The 19,680-nt window shown below is 45.3% G+C and overlaps 1 protein-coding gene across 2 annotated transcripts in view; it reads right to left on the reverse strand.

The window, feature by feature from the left end:
- The window catches only part of GABRA3 (gamma-aminobutyric acid type A receptor subunit alpha3), a 150,594-nt gene that overhangs the window by 25,757 nt on the left and 105,157 nt on the right, over positions 1-19,680 (reverse strand). For both annotated transcript variants that reach the window (XM_001514179.4, XM_039912433.1), the window contains one exon: positions 5,278-5,360. In XM_001514179.4, the coding sequence (XP_001514229.2) occupies positions 5,278-5,360 (83 nt within the window). The remainder of the gene's footprint in view (positions 1-5,277; positions 5,361-19,680) is intronic.

Consider the following 19,680-nt stretch of genomic DNA (forward strand, 5'->3'; position numbering starts at 1 on the left):
CTGTTCTGGTGATTGCTCGTGTTAGGATTAGACTATGAGCCCGTCATTGGGCCCGGATGGTCTCTATCTGTTGCCGAATTGTACATTCCAAGCGCTTAGTACAGTGCTCTGCACAGAGTAAGCGCTCAATAAATACTATTGAACGAAGGAATGAATGAGAAATACCCGCCCCTGCGTTCTATCTGTCAGGACAAGCTGGGGAGGAGAGCGACCATAGTTTACTAATAATGTTGGTGTTTGTTAAGCTGTGTGACTGTGGGCAAGTCACTTCACTTCTCTGTGCCTCAGTTACCTCATCGGTAAAATGGGGATTAATTGTGAGCCTCACGTGGGACGACCTGATTACCCGGTATCTCCCCCAGTGCTTAGAACAGTGCCTCTGCACATAGTAAGCGCTTAACAAATACCAATATTATGATTTAGCACTTACTACGTGCGGAGCACTGTTCTAAGCGCTGGGGTAGATACAGGGGAATGAGGTTGTCCCACGTGAGGCACACAGTCTTCATCCCCATTTTACAGATGAGGGAACTGAGGCACGGAGAAGTGAAGTGACTTGCCCACAGTCACACAGCTGACAAGGGGCGGAGTCGGAATTCGAACCCATCACCTCTGACTCCCAAGCCCGGGCTCTTTCCACTGAGCCACGCTGCTTCTCTGGATGAGGACTGAAGGATAATCATGAACGTTTTGCTCGGATATAGGAGACATTCCTTGCTAAAGCAAGCAGACTGTGCAGATGACAAAAAGCACTGGTTCTGGGAAATTGAACCTGCACTCATTCTAGACTGTAAGGTCATGGGGGGCAGGGACCATGTCTACCACTGTTGTACTCTCCCAAGAGCTTAGTACAGTGCTCTGCACTCAGTAGGTGCTCGGAAAAAACACCACTGATTGATTCATATCTAGCTGGCAATGCTTCTGACAAGTGTTTCGGGCCACATGAGCGTTATCTGCATAACTGGGCTACGTTGGGCCTCTTGCCAAACATTTTCCAAGACAATCTCCACCGGGGCAGACCAAGGATTTCAATTCTGCCAAGTAGTGTTTTACCAAATACAAAGTAACTGCGATTGTTTTGTTTACTTAGTCCAGAGCACTTTGTACGGCGTTCAGCACCTGGTAAGAGCTCAATAAATATCACCGATTAATTTACGTTTAAACAACTCATTGAATTCAGACCTTCATACTCCTAATACCTCAAATTAAATTCAGCATACATCGCGATGACCTCACAACAATGAGCTCATTCCCAGTTTGCACTCGCTGCTCCTCCATAGGCGATGTCTAACTCCACCCTGCCTGTCTCTTTGACTCATCACTCACGGCTTTCCCCTGGCCTGGATCTCCTCACTCCTCAGCCCTGCCAAACTACACCCCTCCCCTCCTTGGAAGCCCCCCAGTAGGTCTCATCTTCCAAGAGGCCCCCTTTGACTAAAACCCCACTCTCTGGTCTTGCCACTGTGTGATCTACCATAGCACAGACTTAGGAGTCAGAGATCAGGGGTTCTAATCCCGGCTCCATCACCTGTAAGCTGTGTGACTTTGGGCAAGTCACTTAACTTCTCGGTGCCTCAGTTACCTCATCTGTAAAATGGAGATTAAGACTGTGAGCCTCATGTGGGACAACCTGATTCCCCTGTATCTCCCTCAGCGCTTAGAACAGTGCTCGGCCCATAGTAAGCGCTTAACAAATACCGACATTATTACTGTTGTGCATCTATCTAACATCGACATCATTTAATTGCTCTCTCTAATAATTATGATCATTATTACCATATCATCATATTAATAATAATTATCATCATCGTAATAGTATTTATTAAGTGCTTACTATGTGTACTAAGCTCTGGAGAAGATACAAGATCATCAGCTTCCACATGGGGTTCACAGTCTAAGTAAGGGGGAAAATAGGCATTGAATCCCCATTTTGCAGATGAAGGAACTGAGGCACAAAAAGTTAAGTGACTGCTCAACAGGAGACAACTGGTGGAGTCGGTATTACAACTCAGGTCCTCTGACTCCCAGGCCTGGGCTCTTTCCACTAGGTCATGCTGCTGCTTCTGACTGCTTTTACCTACTCTGTGTTTGGTGTATGCCCTGCTTTCCCCTATTAGATTGTAATGATAATAATAATAATGATGGTATTTGTTAAGCGCTTACTATGTACCAAGCACTGTTCTAAGTGCTGGGTTAGATACCGGGTAATCAGGTTGCCCCAAGTGGGGCTCACATCTTAATCCCCATTTTACAGATGAGGTCACTGAGGCACAGGGAAGTTAAGTTTTTTGAGGACAGGGACTGTGAAGGTTGTAGGTTCCCAGGTGCTTAGGTTAGTGTTCTGCACTCAGTAGGTACCAAGTGAGTACATTAGGTGACGATGATGAACGACGATGATACCTCTTTGTTAAATTCCTGAATGGTAGGAAGAAGGCAAATATTGTTCAATCAATCAATCAATGGTATTTATTGGATGCTTGCTGTGTGCAGAGAACTAAGCATTTGGGAGACATGATCTCTTCCCTTCTTAAACGTACAGTCTAGTATGGGGAGACTGACTTGAAAATATATTACAGGCAGAAGAAGCAACAGAGTATAAAGATATGTATAATTGCAAGTGCTTAGTACAGTGCTCTGCACACAATAAGTGCTCAATAAATATGACTGAATGAATGAATGTGCTGTGGGGTTGGGGTCATTACCTAAGTATTTAGGGATTAATAATAATAATAATAATAATGATAATGATAACGGTATTTGGTAAGTGCTTACTGTGTGTCAGGCACTGTTCTAAGCACTGGGGTAGATACAAAATAATGGGGTTGGACTTAGTCCCTGTCCCACATAGGGCTCACGCTCTTAATCCCCAATTTAAAGATGAGGGAAGAGAGGCACAGAGAGGTTAAGTGACTTGCCCAAGGTCACACAGCAGACAAATGGCAAAGCTGGGATTAGAACCTATGACCTCTGACTCCCAGGCCTGGGCTCTATCCGCTAGGCCAGATGTTGCAGAAGGGAGAGAATATAGCATGGGAAAATGATAAGTGGTTAGTCAGGGAAGGCTTCCTGAAGGGGATATGATTTTAGTAGAAGATGGGGAGAATGGTGGTCTGTCAGCTATAAAGGGAGAGGAAGTTCCAGGATTTCTCCATTTTCCAGATGGAAAAAATGAGGTCCAGAGCATTTGCCCAAGTTTCCACACCAGATCAGTGATCGAGCCTGAGACTATTGCTATCCATCCCAGAGCTATTCCCACTCGTTCACACTGCTTCTCCAAAGCCAAGAGCTGCTTCGGGCTGGTTATGCCCGGGCACCTTTTTTGCCTGCAAGGAGCAGCAGCAGCTTCTACATGATGAAAAAACAGCTAGTTTGGGAAGCAAAGAGAATCAGCCTGGTGGAACTGGACTGGAGCAAATCATATGGGAAATGAAAACCAGAAGGTCTCTGACCAGACTAATTTCAAAATCTGAAACTACACTTGGGGGAAAATGGAAACAGACATCATAAAAGACGAAAGGTAAATGAGCTCATTGCTTTTCTTAGGGGATTTAATTATTGAAAATTTGGCAGTGAAAGTGTACACATGATATCTCTGTGGTTTTTCTAAGGGATGAATTAAGTCCCGTATTAACTTAAATGAATTTAAATCGGTGCCTGACCTAGACTTTTCCTGTCCCTGAGCCCAATCTGTCCTCAGCGGATAAAGGAGGCAAGCATAGAGGGACTCCCCCTTTCTCCTCTGATGTACTGTTTATGTTTCCACTTCTCCAACTAGTTCCAAAGTAGCAGACACTATCTGGCCCATCCATACCCCCATCTCCCATACACTCCGCTCCTCTGGTGTTAACCGTCTCATTGTGCCTCGATCTGGCCCGTCCCGCCGTCGACCCCTGGCCCACGTCCTACCGCTGGCCTGGAACGCCCTCCCTCCTCAAATCTGCCGAACAATGACTCTTCTCCCCTTCAGAACACTGCTGAAGGCTCACCTCCTCCAAGAGGTCTTCCCAGACCAAGCCCCCTTCCCTCCCTTCTGTAACACCTCAACTTGTACCCTTTGCTCTTCCCCCCTTCTCCCTGCCCCACAGCACTTATGAATATATGTATATATCTATAATTCTATTTATTTATATTGCTGCCTGTGTACTTGTTCTGATGCCTGTCTTCCCCCTTCTAGACTGTAAATCCAGTGTGGGCAGGGGTCGTCTCTCTTTATTACTGAATTGCGTTTTCCAAGCACTTAGTACAGTGCTCTGCACACAGTAAGCGATCAATAAATTCGATTAAATGAATGAATCTCAGTTTCTGCCAATAGCCCTCCAGGGATCAACACTTTATTATTATTATTATTCATTTTACTAAACTAAAAGTTCCTTTTAGTGTCTCAGAACTCTGGTGGCTAGGAAGTTCTTCCTAACGTCTAACCAGATTCCTTCATTCATTCAATTCCTTCCTTCCTTCCAGCTGCAATGCAATATTTTTTCTTTTGTCTGATATTCAAGAGAAAATGGTAGAAAGACGTATTGTCTGTGCTTTATGAAAATGCACACTACACTAATTTGGAATGATAATGATAAAATACCAGGCAGGGAAACAGTGTGGCCTAGTGTAAAGAGCACAGGTCTGGGAATAAGAGGATCTGGGTTCTAATCCCGGTCTCCCACTTTCTGCTGGGCAACCTTGGTCAAGTCACTTAATTTCTCTGGGCCTCAGTTTCCTTTTCGGTAAATTGTGATTCATCCTCCTCCTTGTACTCATATGGTGAACCCCATGTGGGCCAGGGTCTGTGTCCAATCTGATTATCTTGTGCCTATCCCAGTGCATAATTCCGTGCTTGGCACATGGAAAGCGCTTAGCAAATGACTTAAAAAAACTTATTACAAGTAGGAGAGTGTCCCTTCTACCAATGGAGACTGTCTCTGGCTGGTCTCCGGGCTTCTTCAGGATAGTCTTTTGAAGGCCTCATCCTCCAGGGACCAGCAAGTGTGGCTTCTGCAGACTTCTGAAAGGCAGGCCCTGAGGTCTCTGCGCACTGGGAATCTGCCCACGTCAAAATGCCTCTACTGTTAATGAACAGGGGAGGGGAGGGGGTGACAATTTGGCACGGTAGTCAAAATAGGGAGGCTGGAAGGGTACTGATTCCGAGTTCCCTTGCTTTGTCCTGAATCCCACTGGCGAAAGGGTCCTGCAGCCTTCTGAAAGAATGTGAAGGAAAACAGGACTAGTTATGTGGACTCCTTAAGAAAGTGCTAAAGGAGGCAGAGGGGAGAAGACACTTACAGCTACCGAACTTCAGCGGGCAAGCATGCACGTCCATGGGGAAATCCTCCAGGTGCATGGGACACTCGGCATGAATGGTTAATCTGCAAGAGAGAAGAAGAGGCAGTTGGCTTCAATAGCAGTGGGAGGGAATTAGGTAAGACTTGGGGGAAGACTGCTCCGTTGTGAAAACTGCTAGGCACAGGATCTTTGCAAGGTTTGGAAAACAGAACATAAGCAGGGAATGATCCAGCGTGAAGACGGAGTGGTGAATTTGATAGCCTCTGCCTCTGGATATTAGGCCTGATCCCTTTTCTCTTCCATCTTTCTTTGCTCCTCCCTGAGCCCCCTGAATACAGCATGGACACAAAAACCTCAGAGCACAGGACCTTCCTCTCCCGATTCCCTCCGCCACCTTTCAGAGCCTGATCCTGATAGGACCTGTTGATTATGAGCCCCGTGGGGAACAGGGACTGTGTCCAGTCTGACTGTCTCTGTACCTACTCCAGCACTTAGCACAGTGCTTGCCACACAGTAAATGCTACTAGGTGAGCAGTGGGAGTGAGAGCCTTGACATCCTGAACCATGGGGCCAATCATGCCAGCTTGCGGTATGCAAAATCAATCGGGATGATGCAGATATCATGGGCTCCGTGGGTGTTCCTCCCTGCCCCATGGCAACAACTCAGGAATGCAGGAAATAATTTGTCAGATTCATTCTCTTCAGGAGAGAAAATCATTGCAGGAATGTCATTAACATGATCCTGTCTCCTATACAGCAGCTTTCATTCCAGGGAGGCCCCCAGTGGTCTGCAGACTAGTTTAGGTCTGAGCTATATTGATTGTCTTTGGTCAGTAATTTAGCATTCACAGCAGAATGTCAAATAAGCAACGTTTCCAAAGTTGCCATTTCAGTCGCTCCAAATTTGCCCCCCCAGCTGCATATATGCTGGGAAGCTTCTGGGTTTAGGTTTTGACTTGCAGAGCATGGAAGCTGATGGATTGTAGATTGTAAACTCCATTTTCTAAAAGGTTGTTAAGCACTTAGTATGTACCTGGCACTGAGCTAAGTGCTGGGGTAGATACAAGTGAATCAGAATGGACATAGTCCATATCCTATATGGGGCTCACAGGCTTAATCCCCATTTTAGCAGATGAGGTAACTGAGGCACAGAGAAATGAAGTGACTTACCCAAGGTCACAGAGTAGACGTGTCAAGGCGGGGATTAGAACGCAGATCCTCTGACTCTTGTGACCAGGTTCTTTCCACCGTGCTGCTTCCAAGTCGATTGAATCTTGCTCTCCCAAGTGCTCAGTACAATGCTCAGCACACAGTAAGTGCTCAGTATATATCACTGATCGATTGATTGACTGATAGACTAAAGTTCTGACTCAGGTTATCTTCAGGGATTTAAAATGAGCCTGGAGTAAGGAGGCCTCTAGATACCTCGGTGGAATTTATCGACTCTCGGCTGTTCGAGCTTTTGCACACGAGGAGCTCTAAATGTCAAAACCCGATGGGCTAGCAAGGGCACTCAAGGGACAGTAATTGAACACGATTTCAGAAAAGATTGCCTTGCCTTTTAATCATTACAACAAATATAAAATAAACCTACCTGGAGCAAACACAGTGGACTATCTTACTTCCCCTTAGAACAAAATCATTTGGCCAGGATAAGCGTAAAAGCTGGCTTACCCGGCATCGATCAATCAATCAATCAATGGAATTTAGTGAGCACTCACTGCTTGTAAAGCACTGGAGTAAGGCATCACCTAAAGGCAATTCCGAAATAGCCTTGAAGCCAGCAGTCCCCCACGAAAGACGGCCTTTAGTCAAATCAAAATGTCAGAGGGTTCCTCCTCACATAATCAACCATTTAAAAAAAATGTTTTTCCAAAAAAAATTGCTTCAGGGAAAATGACTACAGCAGCAAAAATCTCTAATGTTAATTAGGTATGTAGTCTAAAAGCAATCAAAAGTCAGGAAGTTTTAAAATGAGAGTAGGTGGTGTTTTAAAATGCTTTAAATGGTGCTGGTGCCTGCATTCTCATCTATAAAATGGGGATGAAGACTCCATCTGGTGGTGAATGCCTTGGTGAGTTCAGATCTTTAAAGGGCATTCTTAGAAGCGTTTTCATGAGTGGGGGTGGAAAAACTTTTCAGGATAGGAAGAGTGAAACTGATGGTCTTTGTGATTTTCTTTCCAACTTCTTGCCACACTTGACTTTGCTTAACCTCCATCGTGGGTTCTGACCCTGCTACCTATCAACCAAAAGCGTTTATTGAATGCCCACTGTGTGCAGAGCACTGCACTGCATGTTTGGGAGAATGTATTAGGGGTCAAACTTGATCCCTGCCTTTAAGGAGGTTACAATCTAATGAGGGAGACAGGCACAGAACGAATCATGGCTAGGAGGAAAGAGAGCAGAAGAAGGGATGGGTGAATAGATAAGTGCTTAAGTCGCAGGGTACGTAGATGAAGGCTCACTCTAGGCTACAAGGCTCTCCATCACCTTGCCCCCTCCTACCTCTCCTCTCTTCTCTCTTTCTACCGCCCACCCCGCACGATCCGCTCCTCTGCCGCTCACCTCCTCACCGTCTCCCGTTCTCGCTTATCCCGCCGTTGACCCCTGGGCCACGTCCTCCCGCTGTCCTGGAATGCCCTCCCTCCTCACCTACACCAATCTAATTCTCTTCCCCTCTTCAAAGCCCTACTGAGAGCTCACCTCCTCCAAGAAGCCTTCCCAGACTGAGCTTCCCCTTTTCCCTCTGCTCCCTCTGCTGCCTCTCTACCTCCCCCCTTCATCTCCCCTCAGCTAAGCCCCCTTTTCTCCCCCTTTCCCTTTGCTCCTCTCCCTCTCCCTTCCCCTCCCCTCAGCACTGCGCTCGTCCGCTCATTTGTATATATTTTCATTACCTTATTTATTTTGTTAATGAGATGTACATCACCTTGATACTATTTATTGTTACTGTTTTTGTCTGTCTCCCCCGATTAGACTGTAAGTCCGTCAATGGGCAGGGACTGTCTCTATCTGTTGCCGATTTGTACATTCCAAGTGCTTAGTACAGTGCTCTGCACATAGTAAGCGCTCAATAAATACTATTGAATGAATGAATGAATGAATCAATCAATCAATCAATATGAAGAAAAGTGAAACAGTGGACTCAGTGCATAATTGCTACCAACCAAGCATCTCATTATTCATTCATTCATTCAATAGTATTTATTGAGCGCTTACTATGTGCAGAGCACTGTACTAAGCGCTTGGAATGAACAAGTCAGCAACAGAGACAGTCCCTGCCATTTGACGGGCTTACAGTCTAATCGGGGGAGACTGACAGACAAGAACAATGGCAATAAATAGAGTCAAGGGGAAGAACATCTCGTAAAAACAATGGCAACTAAATAGAATCAAGGCGATGTACATTTCATTGACAAAATAAATAGGGTAATGAAAATATATACAGTTGAGCGGACGAGTACAGTGCTGAGGGGATGGGAAGGGAGAGGGGGAGGAGCAGAGGGAAATGGGGGAAAAGAGGGTTAAGCTGCGGAGAGGTGAAGGTGGGGTGGCAGAGGGAGTAGAGGGAGAAGAGGAGCTCAGTCTGGGAAGGCCTCTTGGAGGAGGTGAGTTTTAAATAGGGTTTTGAAGAGGGAAAGAGAATCAGTTTGGCGGAGGTGAGGAGGGAGGGCGTTCCGGGACCGCGGGAGGACGTGACCCGGGGGTCGACGGCGGGATAGGCGAGACTGAGGGACGGTGAGGAGGTGGGCGGCGGAGGAGCGGAGCGTGCGGGGTGGGCGGTAGAAAGAGAGAAGGGAGGAGAGGTAGGAAGGGGCAAGGTGATGGACAGCCTTGAAGCCTAGAGTGAGGAGTTTTTGTTTGGAGCGGAGGTCGATAGGCAACCACTGGAGGTGTTTAAGAAGGGGAGTGACATGCCCAGATCGTTTCTACAGGAAGATGAGCTGGGCGGCGGAGTGAAGAATAGACTGGAGTGGGGCGAGAGAGGAGGAAGGGAGATCAGAGAGAAGGCTGACACAGTAGTCTAGCCGGGATATAACAAGAGCCCGTAGCAGTAAGGTAGCTGTTTGGGTGGAGAGGAAAGGGCGGATTTTGGCGATATTGTAAAGGTGAAACCGGCAGGTCTCGGTAACGGATAGGATGTGTGGGGTGAACGAGAGAGACGAGTCATGGATGACACCGAGATTGCAGGCCTGAGAGACGGGAAGGATGGTCGTGCCATCCACGGTGATGGGGGAGTCTGGGAGAGGACCGGGCTTGGGAGGGAAGATGAGGAGCTCAGTCTTGCTCATGTTGAGTTTTAGGTGGCGGGCCGACATCCAGATGGAGACATCCCGGAGGCGGGAGGAGATGCGAGCCTGAAGGGAGAGGGAGAGGACAGGGGCGGAGATGTAGATCTGTGTGTCATCTGCGTAGAGATGGTAGTCAAAGCCGTGAGAGCGAATGAGTTCACCGAGGGAGTGAGTGTAAATGGAGAACAGAAGAGGGCCAAGAACTGACCCTTGAGGAACTCCAACAGTTAAAGTATGGAAGGGGGAGGAGGCGCCTGCGAAGGAGACCGGAATGACCGGCCAGAGAGATAAGAGGAGAACCGGGAGAGGACGGAGTCCGTGAAGCCAAGGTGAGATAAGGTATGGAGGAGGAGGGGATGGTCGACAGTGTCAAAGGCCCTGTCATTATCCCCTGGCCACCCTCCCAAACCACCCTTTCCTTAGTGCCTGAATCCTAAAAACATCTTTCCTTCTTTTGCTATCTCCTTTCATTTCTTTCATCCTACTTCTGGGCTCACCTTAGATGACAGTTCTGAAATCAATCACAACTCTAAGTGACAAATATACCTTTCCCTTGTCTTTCTCTAACCCCCAGTGGCCTCTCTGTCTCTGGCTTCTTTTTGTGCTAGGCACAAGGACTCTTTTGGACCCTAAGCCTTGCCTAATGAAACATCAGAATCTCAGACCGTGAGGAATGATAATTTTAAAAATAACTGTGGTATTTGTTAAGCACTTACTATGTGCCAAACACTGTACTAAGCACTGGGGTAGATGCAAGATAATCAGGTTGCACATGAGGCTCATAGTCTAAGTAGGAGGAGAAACAGATATTGAATCCCCATTTTCAGATGAAGGAACTGAGGCACTGACAAGTTAAGTGATTTGTCCCAAGTCATGCAGCAGATGAATGGCAGAGCTGGGATTACAACCCAGAACCTCTGGCAACCAGGCCCATGATCTTTCCGCTAGGCTACACTGCTTCTCTCTCTCTCTCTCTATTTATATAAAGCATATGACATATGGATAAATATATATCACATGCTTTATATTCTGCCTGCTTTAGATGGAGACTATTTTTATATTAGACACTCGGCTCTTTGGTCAGCGAGGTAGATATAATGCAATTTCCCCTGGATTTACTCCTAAGAGGCTGAGTCTTCCAAATAATAATAAACACATAGGAAGAGAATCGTCTCCTCCTTATTAAAATCTGGTGGAGTTCTTTCAATATGTAACACCTGACATGAGCCAGGGTTGTGTCAGCAAAATCCACCTCTCCTGGGTCTAATGACATCTCAGCACCAGAATTCTGTTCACATCCCATCGAACACGAACCTTTTTTCAGATGTTAAGAATAAAGAGACAGAAGGACTTAAAGGGCTAAACCCCCAGTACTGCTCTCCTTCTCCTAAAGATGTGATTATTTAGCCAAGAATTGAGAATACTCCAAAGGGAATATCTTTGTCCTGCATCTGCATTGAAGTTATTTAATGCGATCCCTATGACTCTGTGTCAGAAATGCTCAGGTGGGAGCTGTCTGGGGGATCACATTTCACCAAAAGAAGATGCATTTGGGGGCAGCATTGGATCTGCTGGTGGACAACTTGTACCAGAGAAGCAGTTCGTAGGCTCCTAGAAGGCAGGGATGCTGGTGTTTATGTCTACTGCTCTCTCTCAAGTACTTGGTAGAGTGCACTGCACATAATAATAGTTGTGGTATTTGTTAAGCTCTCCCTATGTGCAACACATTGCACTAAGTTCTGGGGTGGATAATAGCAAATCAGATTGGATAAAGTCACTCTCCCAAAGGGACTCACAGTCTCAATCTCCATTTTACAGATGAAGTGACTAGGGCACAGAAAAGTTCAGGGACTTGCCCAAGGTCACACAGCAGACAAGTGGCAGAGCCAGAATTAGAACCCAGGTCTTTCTGACTCCCAGCCCCATGCTCTATCCACTAGACTGCATTGCACATAGTAGGTGCTCAATAAATACTACCGATGATGTCGATGAAGTGATATCATTAATTGATGATGATGGAGTATGATGACCAAATCCAACTGAATTAATAACAACCACCCATTGGATTAAGCAATGAGTGATCTTAATTTGATTTCTGACTCTGGTTGCCATGTGGCCTTGGTTGGGTCTCCTGATCTCAGTTACTTTCTCTGCAAAAGGGGGGTAAACAATGCCAGGTTTGGCCTGATCTATTCTGAGTCTGGCAAAATTCCCCTTCTAGTTTCTCGCCCTGCTCCACACCCTCCTGCTGGGTTTTCCTTTCAGTAGCCACAGGATGGGAGGAAGTCTCAGAAGCAGCATCCTATTTTTTCCTCCCCTCACCACACACACACATCTGCACAACCTCTTTCCTGACACAGAACATCCCCTTCCCCGTAGCCACGGTCAAAACTCCCAGCTGAGTGGTGTGCGAGAGCATGAGTGGAGTGATAGGGGAACAGTCTGTGGACACCTCAAGGGTCTGCTCTCCCAATTGGTCATTCATTCATTCAATTGTATTTCTTAAGCGCTTATTGTGTGCAGAACACTGAACTAAGCACTTGGAAAAGAACAATATAACAATAAAGTGACAATCCTGGCCCACAACAAACTCACAATCTAGAGGATGAGCTCACATGAGCATTTACTGTGGGGAGGGCACATTACTAAGCCATTGGGAGAAGACAAGTTTCCTGCCCACAGTGAGTTTACAGTCTTGAGGGGGAGTTTATACTATTCACAATCACTTCACAAGGCACACTGTTGGGCAGTAGCCTACAGGCTGCTGCAACGGGGTGGTGCTGGCCATAACCTCATCCCATTTGCCAGTACCAGACTGGCCACTCCTTCACATGGCACACCAGCATTCTTCCAGGTCTGCCTGAGCATTCCCTTGTTATAACACAATAATTGTAGTATTAGCTAAGTGCTTACTATGTGCCACGAACTGTACTAAGCGCTGGAGTGGATACAAGCAAATTGGGTTGGACACAGTTCCTGGCCCACCTGGGGTTCACAGTGTCAATCCCCATTTTACAGATGAGGTACTTGAGGCACAGAAAAATGAAGTGACTTGCCCAAGGTCACACAGCAGGCAAGTGGTGGAGCTAAGGTTAGAACCCAGGTCCTTCTTACTCCCAGGCCCGTGCTCTATCCACTAGAGTCCTATCCACGCTGCCCTATGCCCTTAGGAAATGAAGTCACAACCTCCGCTTCACAGTTCACAAGGCGGGGCTCACAGGGCCCATCCAACAGTGAAAATAAATGACTTGCAATGAAAAAAAGGAATCCTTGGGGGAACAAACAAGAAATGAAGGGGCAGACAAGGTCCTTGGGGCCTGAGTAAAACTGCCCCAAGAAGCAGTATGGCCTAGTGGATAGGGCACGGACCTGGGAGTGAGAGGAGCGAGGTCCTAATCCCGGGTCCACCACTTTCGTGCTGTGTGACCTTGGGCAGACAACTAGCTTCTCTACGTCTCAGTTTCCTCATCTGTAAAGTGGCGATCTAATACCTATTCTCCCTCTCACTGAGACTGTGAGCAACATGGAAGACAGGGATTGTTTCTGACCTGATTAACTTGGATCTACCCCAGCACTTCGAAAAATGCTTGGCACACAGCAAACAATATAATAAAAGAACAATTAAAAAATCTAAACAGTTGGCACTGGCTAATATACTGCTAGTACTCTGAAAGTGCAATAAAGGGGAATGTGATTGTTTATTGTTGCACTGTACTCTTCCAAGGGCTTAGTACAGTGCTCTGCACAAAGTAAGTGCTCAAAAAATACGACTGAATGAATGAATGTAGCATTTCAGGGCTCCACACAAAGTTAAAGTTTAAATATTGCGTAGGCAGAAAGGAGGCCCGAAGCTTAGCCTCTGGCTGCCTGTTATCAGAACCCAGTAATCCATTATCCAAATGAGGGGCTCACTTGAGAGTGATGGGAGACTACAGGAAAACTTACACTTAATCCTCTTCAACTAAGCTTTATGGCAATCTATAAACTGTGAGGTGACATTTTTATACTAGCAGGTTGATTATGGTTCCATAGTTAGGATCATTTACTTCAGAAATAACTCACTTCAATGGCCAGCCACTAGAAATTGTCATATACCTGTAAATATAGGTGCCTTCTCTAGAAAAAGCACACCTAATTTGAGCTGGTGCTGAAACAAGGGGACTAATATTTTCCAAGGATAGACAAAGCTTTGCAAATAAGATATTAAACCATCTTAAAATCCAGATCAAAAGGCAAGCTCAGGCTTGCCCCTTCAAGAAATGTGATGTTTAGTGAATCATATCTCTCTCTGTACTTAGAGCACTCCTAGGAAGATCAGGAGAAACAGCAACCTAGGACAATCAATAAATCAATTAATCAATGGTAGATATTGAGTGCCGTAGGAAGAGCACTATACTAAAGCAGAGCACTGCACTAAGCGCTTGGGAAAATACAATTCAGCAGATTAGGTAGATGCAATCCTTGGCCACAGGATTGGCGTGGCCTAGGGGAAAGGACATAGGTCTAGGGGTCAGAGGATTTGCGTTCTAATTCTGCTCTGCCAATTGCTTTCTGTGTTACCTTGGGCAAGTTACTTAACTTCTCTGTATCTCAGTTTCCTCAACTGTAAAATGGAGATTAAATCCTACTCCCTCCTACTTAGACAGTGAGCCCCATGGTGGGGAGGCACTGTGTTCAACCTGATAAAAGCTGTATCTACCCCAGCACTTAAAACAGTACTTGGCACATAGAAAGTGCTTAACAAATACCATAAAAAAGGAGCTTACCGTCTACAGAGGACAGAATGGAGAAAATAGAAGGGGTTTATTTATATTAATGTCTGTCTCTCCCTCTAGACTGTAAACTTGTTATGGGCAAAGAATGTGTCTGCTAATTCTGTTGTATTGTACTCTCCCAAGTGCTTAGTACAGTGCTCTGCACATAGTAAGTGCTCAAAGAATACGACTGATTGGGTTAATTTGAGGGGACTTTGTGATATGGTGCTGTTTGAAAATAAAATGCAGAAGCACCAGTGGCCTAATGTAAAGAACACAGGACCTGGAGTCAGGTGACCTGGATTATAAACCCTGCTCTGCCACTTCTTTATGGTATTTGTTAAATGTTTATTATGTGTCAAGTAAATACTAGAGAAGGTACAGGTTTATCAGATTGGACATAGTCCCTGTCCCACATGGGACGGGGAGGACAATTTAATCCCCATTTCACAGATGAGGTAACTGAGGAACAGAGAAGTTAAGTAATTTGCCCAAGTTCACATAGCAGGCAAATGGCAGAGTCAAGATTAGAACACAATTCCTTTACTCCCAGGCCCGAGCTCATTCCACTAGGCCACTTGCCTACTTGCCTGCTCTGTGACTTTGGGCAAGTCACTTAGCTTCTCTGTGCCTCTGTTTCCTCAACGTAAAATGGGAATTAAATCCCTGCTTCCCCTGGCCCTTAAACTTTGAGTTCCACATAAAACCAGATCTGATCTGATTGTATTATATCTATCCCAGCCCTTGGCAGGTAATAAGTACTTCACAAGAATCACAGTCATTTTTATTGTGTTATCATGGTCAACATAAAACATTGTGGTGTACATGACTGTCTTATAAAGAAGTTTACTATAAAGAAGTTTGTTCTAGGAGGTATGAGCTATAATCTGACTTCATTCTCCTACCCACTCACTCCCTCTGCTCTAGCTAGTCAAATATTCTGCCAGCTTCCTCTATTACTTTCTTCCCACCCTAATTCCACATGGCTCCCTACTCTCTATTGAACTAGCCCATTCCCTTTCCTCACATAATATATAAATATTCTAAATAATAATAGTAATCATGGTATTTGTTAAGTGCTTACTATGTGGCAAGCACTGTTCTAAGCAATGGGGTGGATACAAGGTAATCAGATGGTCCCACGTGGGGCTCATAGTCTTAGTCCACATTTTACAGATGAGGTAACTGAGGCGCAGAGAAGTTAAGTGGTTTGCCCAAGGTCATAGAGAAGACAAGTGGCGGAGCCGGGATTAGGACCCATGTCCTCTGACTCTTCTCTTTCCATCAATCATTGGTGTTTATTGAGTGCTTCCTGCACGCAGAGCATTGTACTAAGAATTTGGGAGAGTGCAGTTATAATTAGTAGACACAATTCCTGCCCTTAAGGAGTTTACAGTCGACCTCTGATTATGGTTGATGTCTGTTACCTGTCTTGGATTAAGGATATGATTCTTAGAAGGCAGGGACTGTGTAATCTCCAGATTGGAAGCGCTCAATGATGAAGAAACTGAACTGTGCAGCTCACTTCTCTCAGTCAATTCATCCATCTATTTATTGAGCATTTTCTATGTACAGAATACTGTACTAAGTGCTTGGGAGAGTACAATACAACAGAATTAGCCAGCATGTCACCTGTCCATAATGAGATTATGAAGAATATTGCCCTCTGGAGTGTCTCCCTCTGGGGAATCCTAAAACATTTGACAAATTTCACCAAATAAGGAAAATCCCCATAGCACACTTGTGAGGAGGAAGAATCAATATTTATTCTCACTTCCCAGGTAGTGAAATGAAAACTTGAGTCAAGGTGATGTGCTCCAAGCCCCAGACTGAATCTGGAAAGGAGGAGGAAAAAGGACCCAGTATTCCTGGCGCTCAGTCTGTTCATTGGTCGGATCCTTAGACCATTATCATATCATATCATATCATATCATATCATATCATATGATGTCATTTAATGACTCCCAGTCAGGGGCCACTCAGAGCCAAGGAGGAGAGAGGCACCTTAGCTGAAAGCTCTTATCAGCAACAAGCTGGAAGTCCAGGGACCTCTGCTTCTTCAACGCCCCTTCTTTCCCAAAACTCTCAGTTCCACAAAGGACTATTGAGAAGCAGCATGACTCAGTGGAAAGAGCCCGGGCTTGGGAGTCAGAGGTCGTGGGTTCTAATCCTGGCTCTGCCGCTTGCCATCTGTGTGACTTTGGGCAAGTCACTTAACTTCTCTGTGCCTCAGTTGCCTCATCTGTAAAATGGGATTAAAACTGTGAGCCCCACATGGGACAACCTGATCACCTTGTATCCCCCCAGCGCTTAGAACAGTACTTTGCACATAGTAAGCACTTAACAAATACCACCATTATTAGTAGTATTATAATCATTTTATCTGGGTGCCCCCTAACTGCAGGAAATGTGTTTACCAACTCTGTTATAGTCTCCCAAGTTCTTAGTACAATGCTCTGCACAGAGTAGGCACTCAATAAATATGACTGATTGACTGAATGGGAGATATTCCAATCCATCAGATCCTAATTGCTGGAATCTAACAGAGGTCAAGGCTCATGAGAGTTCCATAAATCAATCCTTACAACCGGTGGAGTATGATCAAGGAAAGCTTCGTAGGATCTCCCAAGGACCAATCATTCTTAGTTTAGTAAAGATGCACCTTTCATTCATTCAGTGGTATTTATTGAGTGCTTACTATGTGCAAAGCACTGTTCTAAGTGCTTGGGAGGATAAACAGACACATTACCTGCCAATAACCAGCTAATAGTCTACAGGGAGAGACAGATATTAATATAAATAACCTGCATCGTGTACCTGTGGAGATTCACCTTGGCTCACACTTCTTCCCTCTCAAACCCTGTCCTCTCCCAAACTTTCCCATCACTGTAGGTGGCATAACCATCCTTCCTGTCTCACTAGCCTGCAACCTTGGTGTCATCCTTTACTCCGCTCTCTCATTCACCCCACATATCCAATCTGTCATCTATCCTGCTGGTCTCACCTAAAGAACATCACCAAGATCTGTCCTCTCCTCTCCATCTAAGCTGCTACATGTCAGTACTATCACTCATCTTATCCCGATTGGACTATTGCATCTACCGCAGAGCTTAGAATAGTTCTTGGCAGGACTGAAGGACAGTAAGTGCCTAAATGCCACAGTTATATCATCATCATTATTATTATTATTATTATTATTATTATTTCATTTAAAGCCTGAAGGCTCCCCCACCAACACAAATCAGAGGGATCTAATGCAAGAGGTTCTCCCAAGACAGGAGTGTCTTGCCCCGGAGCCACTACCAATGCCATTGATGTTGAGCTAAAGTTTCACTGGCATCTCCTGCTCCCCTTGTCAACCTCCTTTCTGACCTCCCAACCTCCTGCCTCTCCCCACTTCAGTCTATACTTCACTCCACTGCACGGATTATCTTTCTACAGAAACGTTCTGGGCATCTCACCCGGGCTCTTCAAAAATCTCAAAACCATTGTAAACAACTCACGCATACTCAAGCATGCTTTTATCCACAGATACTCCGTATTTGGATTGTCGCTTCATATTCACGAAGCTCTTTTCCATCATTTGCCTCTTTTCTCCTCACCCAATTCCTATGAGGTCAAGTGGGAGTGGTTAGTGTACATCCATTTTACAGAAGATAAAACTGACACCTTCACCGTCCTTCCCCAAAGAGGGAAAATTAATAGTCTAAGCTCACTAGACAATGAAAGAATCAATACTAGAACCCAGTCTTCCTGCCTCGTTGCACAAGACCATCACCGGACCTTGCTACTTTCTCTGAGTGAAACCTCATTAGCCTAAATACCGCAGGATGCAGATTGGCCATGCCTCCGGGGTCCCTTTGGAATCTAGAGGGGTGGGAATAAAACACCCCCAATTAACAATGATTTCCCCATCTCCGTGTGCCTGTCTCAGGCAGCCTGCTCTCTTCTATTATTGCAGTTTGCCTGGGATGGATTTTCTCTCCTGTTGAAAAATGAGAAGACAGAATCTTTTTTTTTTCCTTTAGATGATGTGTCAGGTGATGTAATCGCAGTAATCACCAAGTGAAGGGTCGCTGTTTGTCTGCTTTGCTGTGTTTGCATTTTATTGAGAATAAAGAACAGAAAATCACTCAGAGCGATCATAAGAACAGGATGAGTCACTTGAGAGGTAAAACTCTGAAGAACGGAAACAAGTGATGAATTCATTAGAAGACAACTCTCTCTCTCCTGGGTCATCCACACCAGGGTCCTTCCCGGAGAATAAAATGGTCTATCGTGGGACAACCAGCTTTTCAAGTGGAAGCCAAGACCTTCGTCATCTTTAGTTACATTGAAACCCTCCAACTTCCTACTTCCTCCCTACACAGTCCCTCTTTGCAGCATATCCGTCTCTAAATATGCAATTAATACCCTCATCTCTAACCTGCAATACCTGATGACACTCCTCCCGAGTACTTTCTTGGCTAACTTGTTGGTCCTTTGTAATCTTTCTTCAATTACAATGGGATAAGGTGAAGTAGCTGGCTCTGAGTTGTTTACATTGGTGGCATACATTTTCATTCTAATGATGATTTGCTCCAACGGGCAACCTTCATCATGGACTTGGAAAGGATGAGTAAAGTAGCATGCGTCCAGAGCCTAGAAGTCATCTGGCAGCAGGCCTAAAGGAGATGAAACAAACTCTTTTGTTTATCAAATAAGCCCCCTTTTGTTTGACAATTTGAATCGGGGGTGGAAATGGACGTGTTTGCCAGGAAGATGCTATATTCTCTCAGTTTAATGGTAGGGGGAGCTGGGGAGGACTGAGGAGGTGGGAGAGGAGGAGGAGAGAGCCTAAAACATATTTTTTTTGACTCAAACGATATCTTCAGAGGCCTGGAGATCACTGGAATCTCTCTACAAAGCTAATTTACTGGCTAATAATAGGGGAGTAAGATCGTTTCTTCCTACTCCTGATAAGAAATCCATTTCTCCTAAACTTAATCTAATATCCTGAAAAAACCTGTAAGTGAAACAGTTTAATTTAGTAGAGAAGCAGAGGGCTTAGTGAAAGAAAGCAGTCTCCAGTCAGGAGACCTGAATTCTAATCTGGTCCCTGCCACTTGCCTGCTGTGTGTCCTTAGGCAAGTCATTCATCATCTCTGTTCCCTCAGTTTTTCCCTCTGTGAAATGGGGATTAAACACCTCCTCTCCCTCTCCTTAGACAGTGAGCCCCTTGTGGGACAGGGACTGTGCGCAATCTGATTATCTTGTATCTACCCCAGCGCTTAGAATAGTTCTTGGCAGGCCTGAAGGACAGTAAGTGCCTAAATGCCACAATTGTTATCATTATTATTATTATAGTAATTCCATTTA

The sequence above is a fragment of the Ornithorhynchus anatinus genome, chromosome 6 (assembly GCF_004115215.2).
Source record: "Ornithorhynchus anatinus isolate Pmale09 chromosome 6, mOrnAna1.pri.v4, whole genome shotgun sequence".
NCBI classification, from domain to species: Eukaryota; Metazoa; Chordata; class Mammalia; order Monotremata; family Ornithorhynchidae; genus Ornithorhynchus; species Ornithorhynchus anatinus.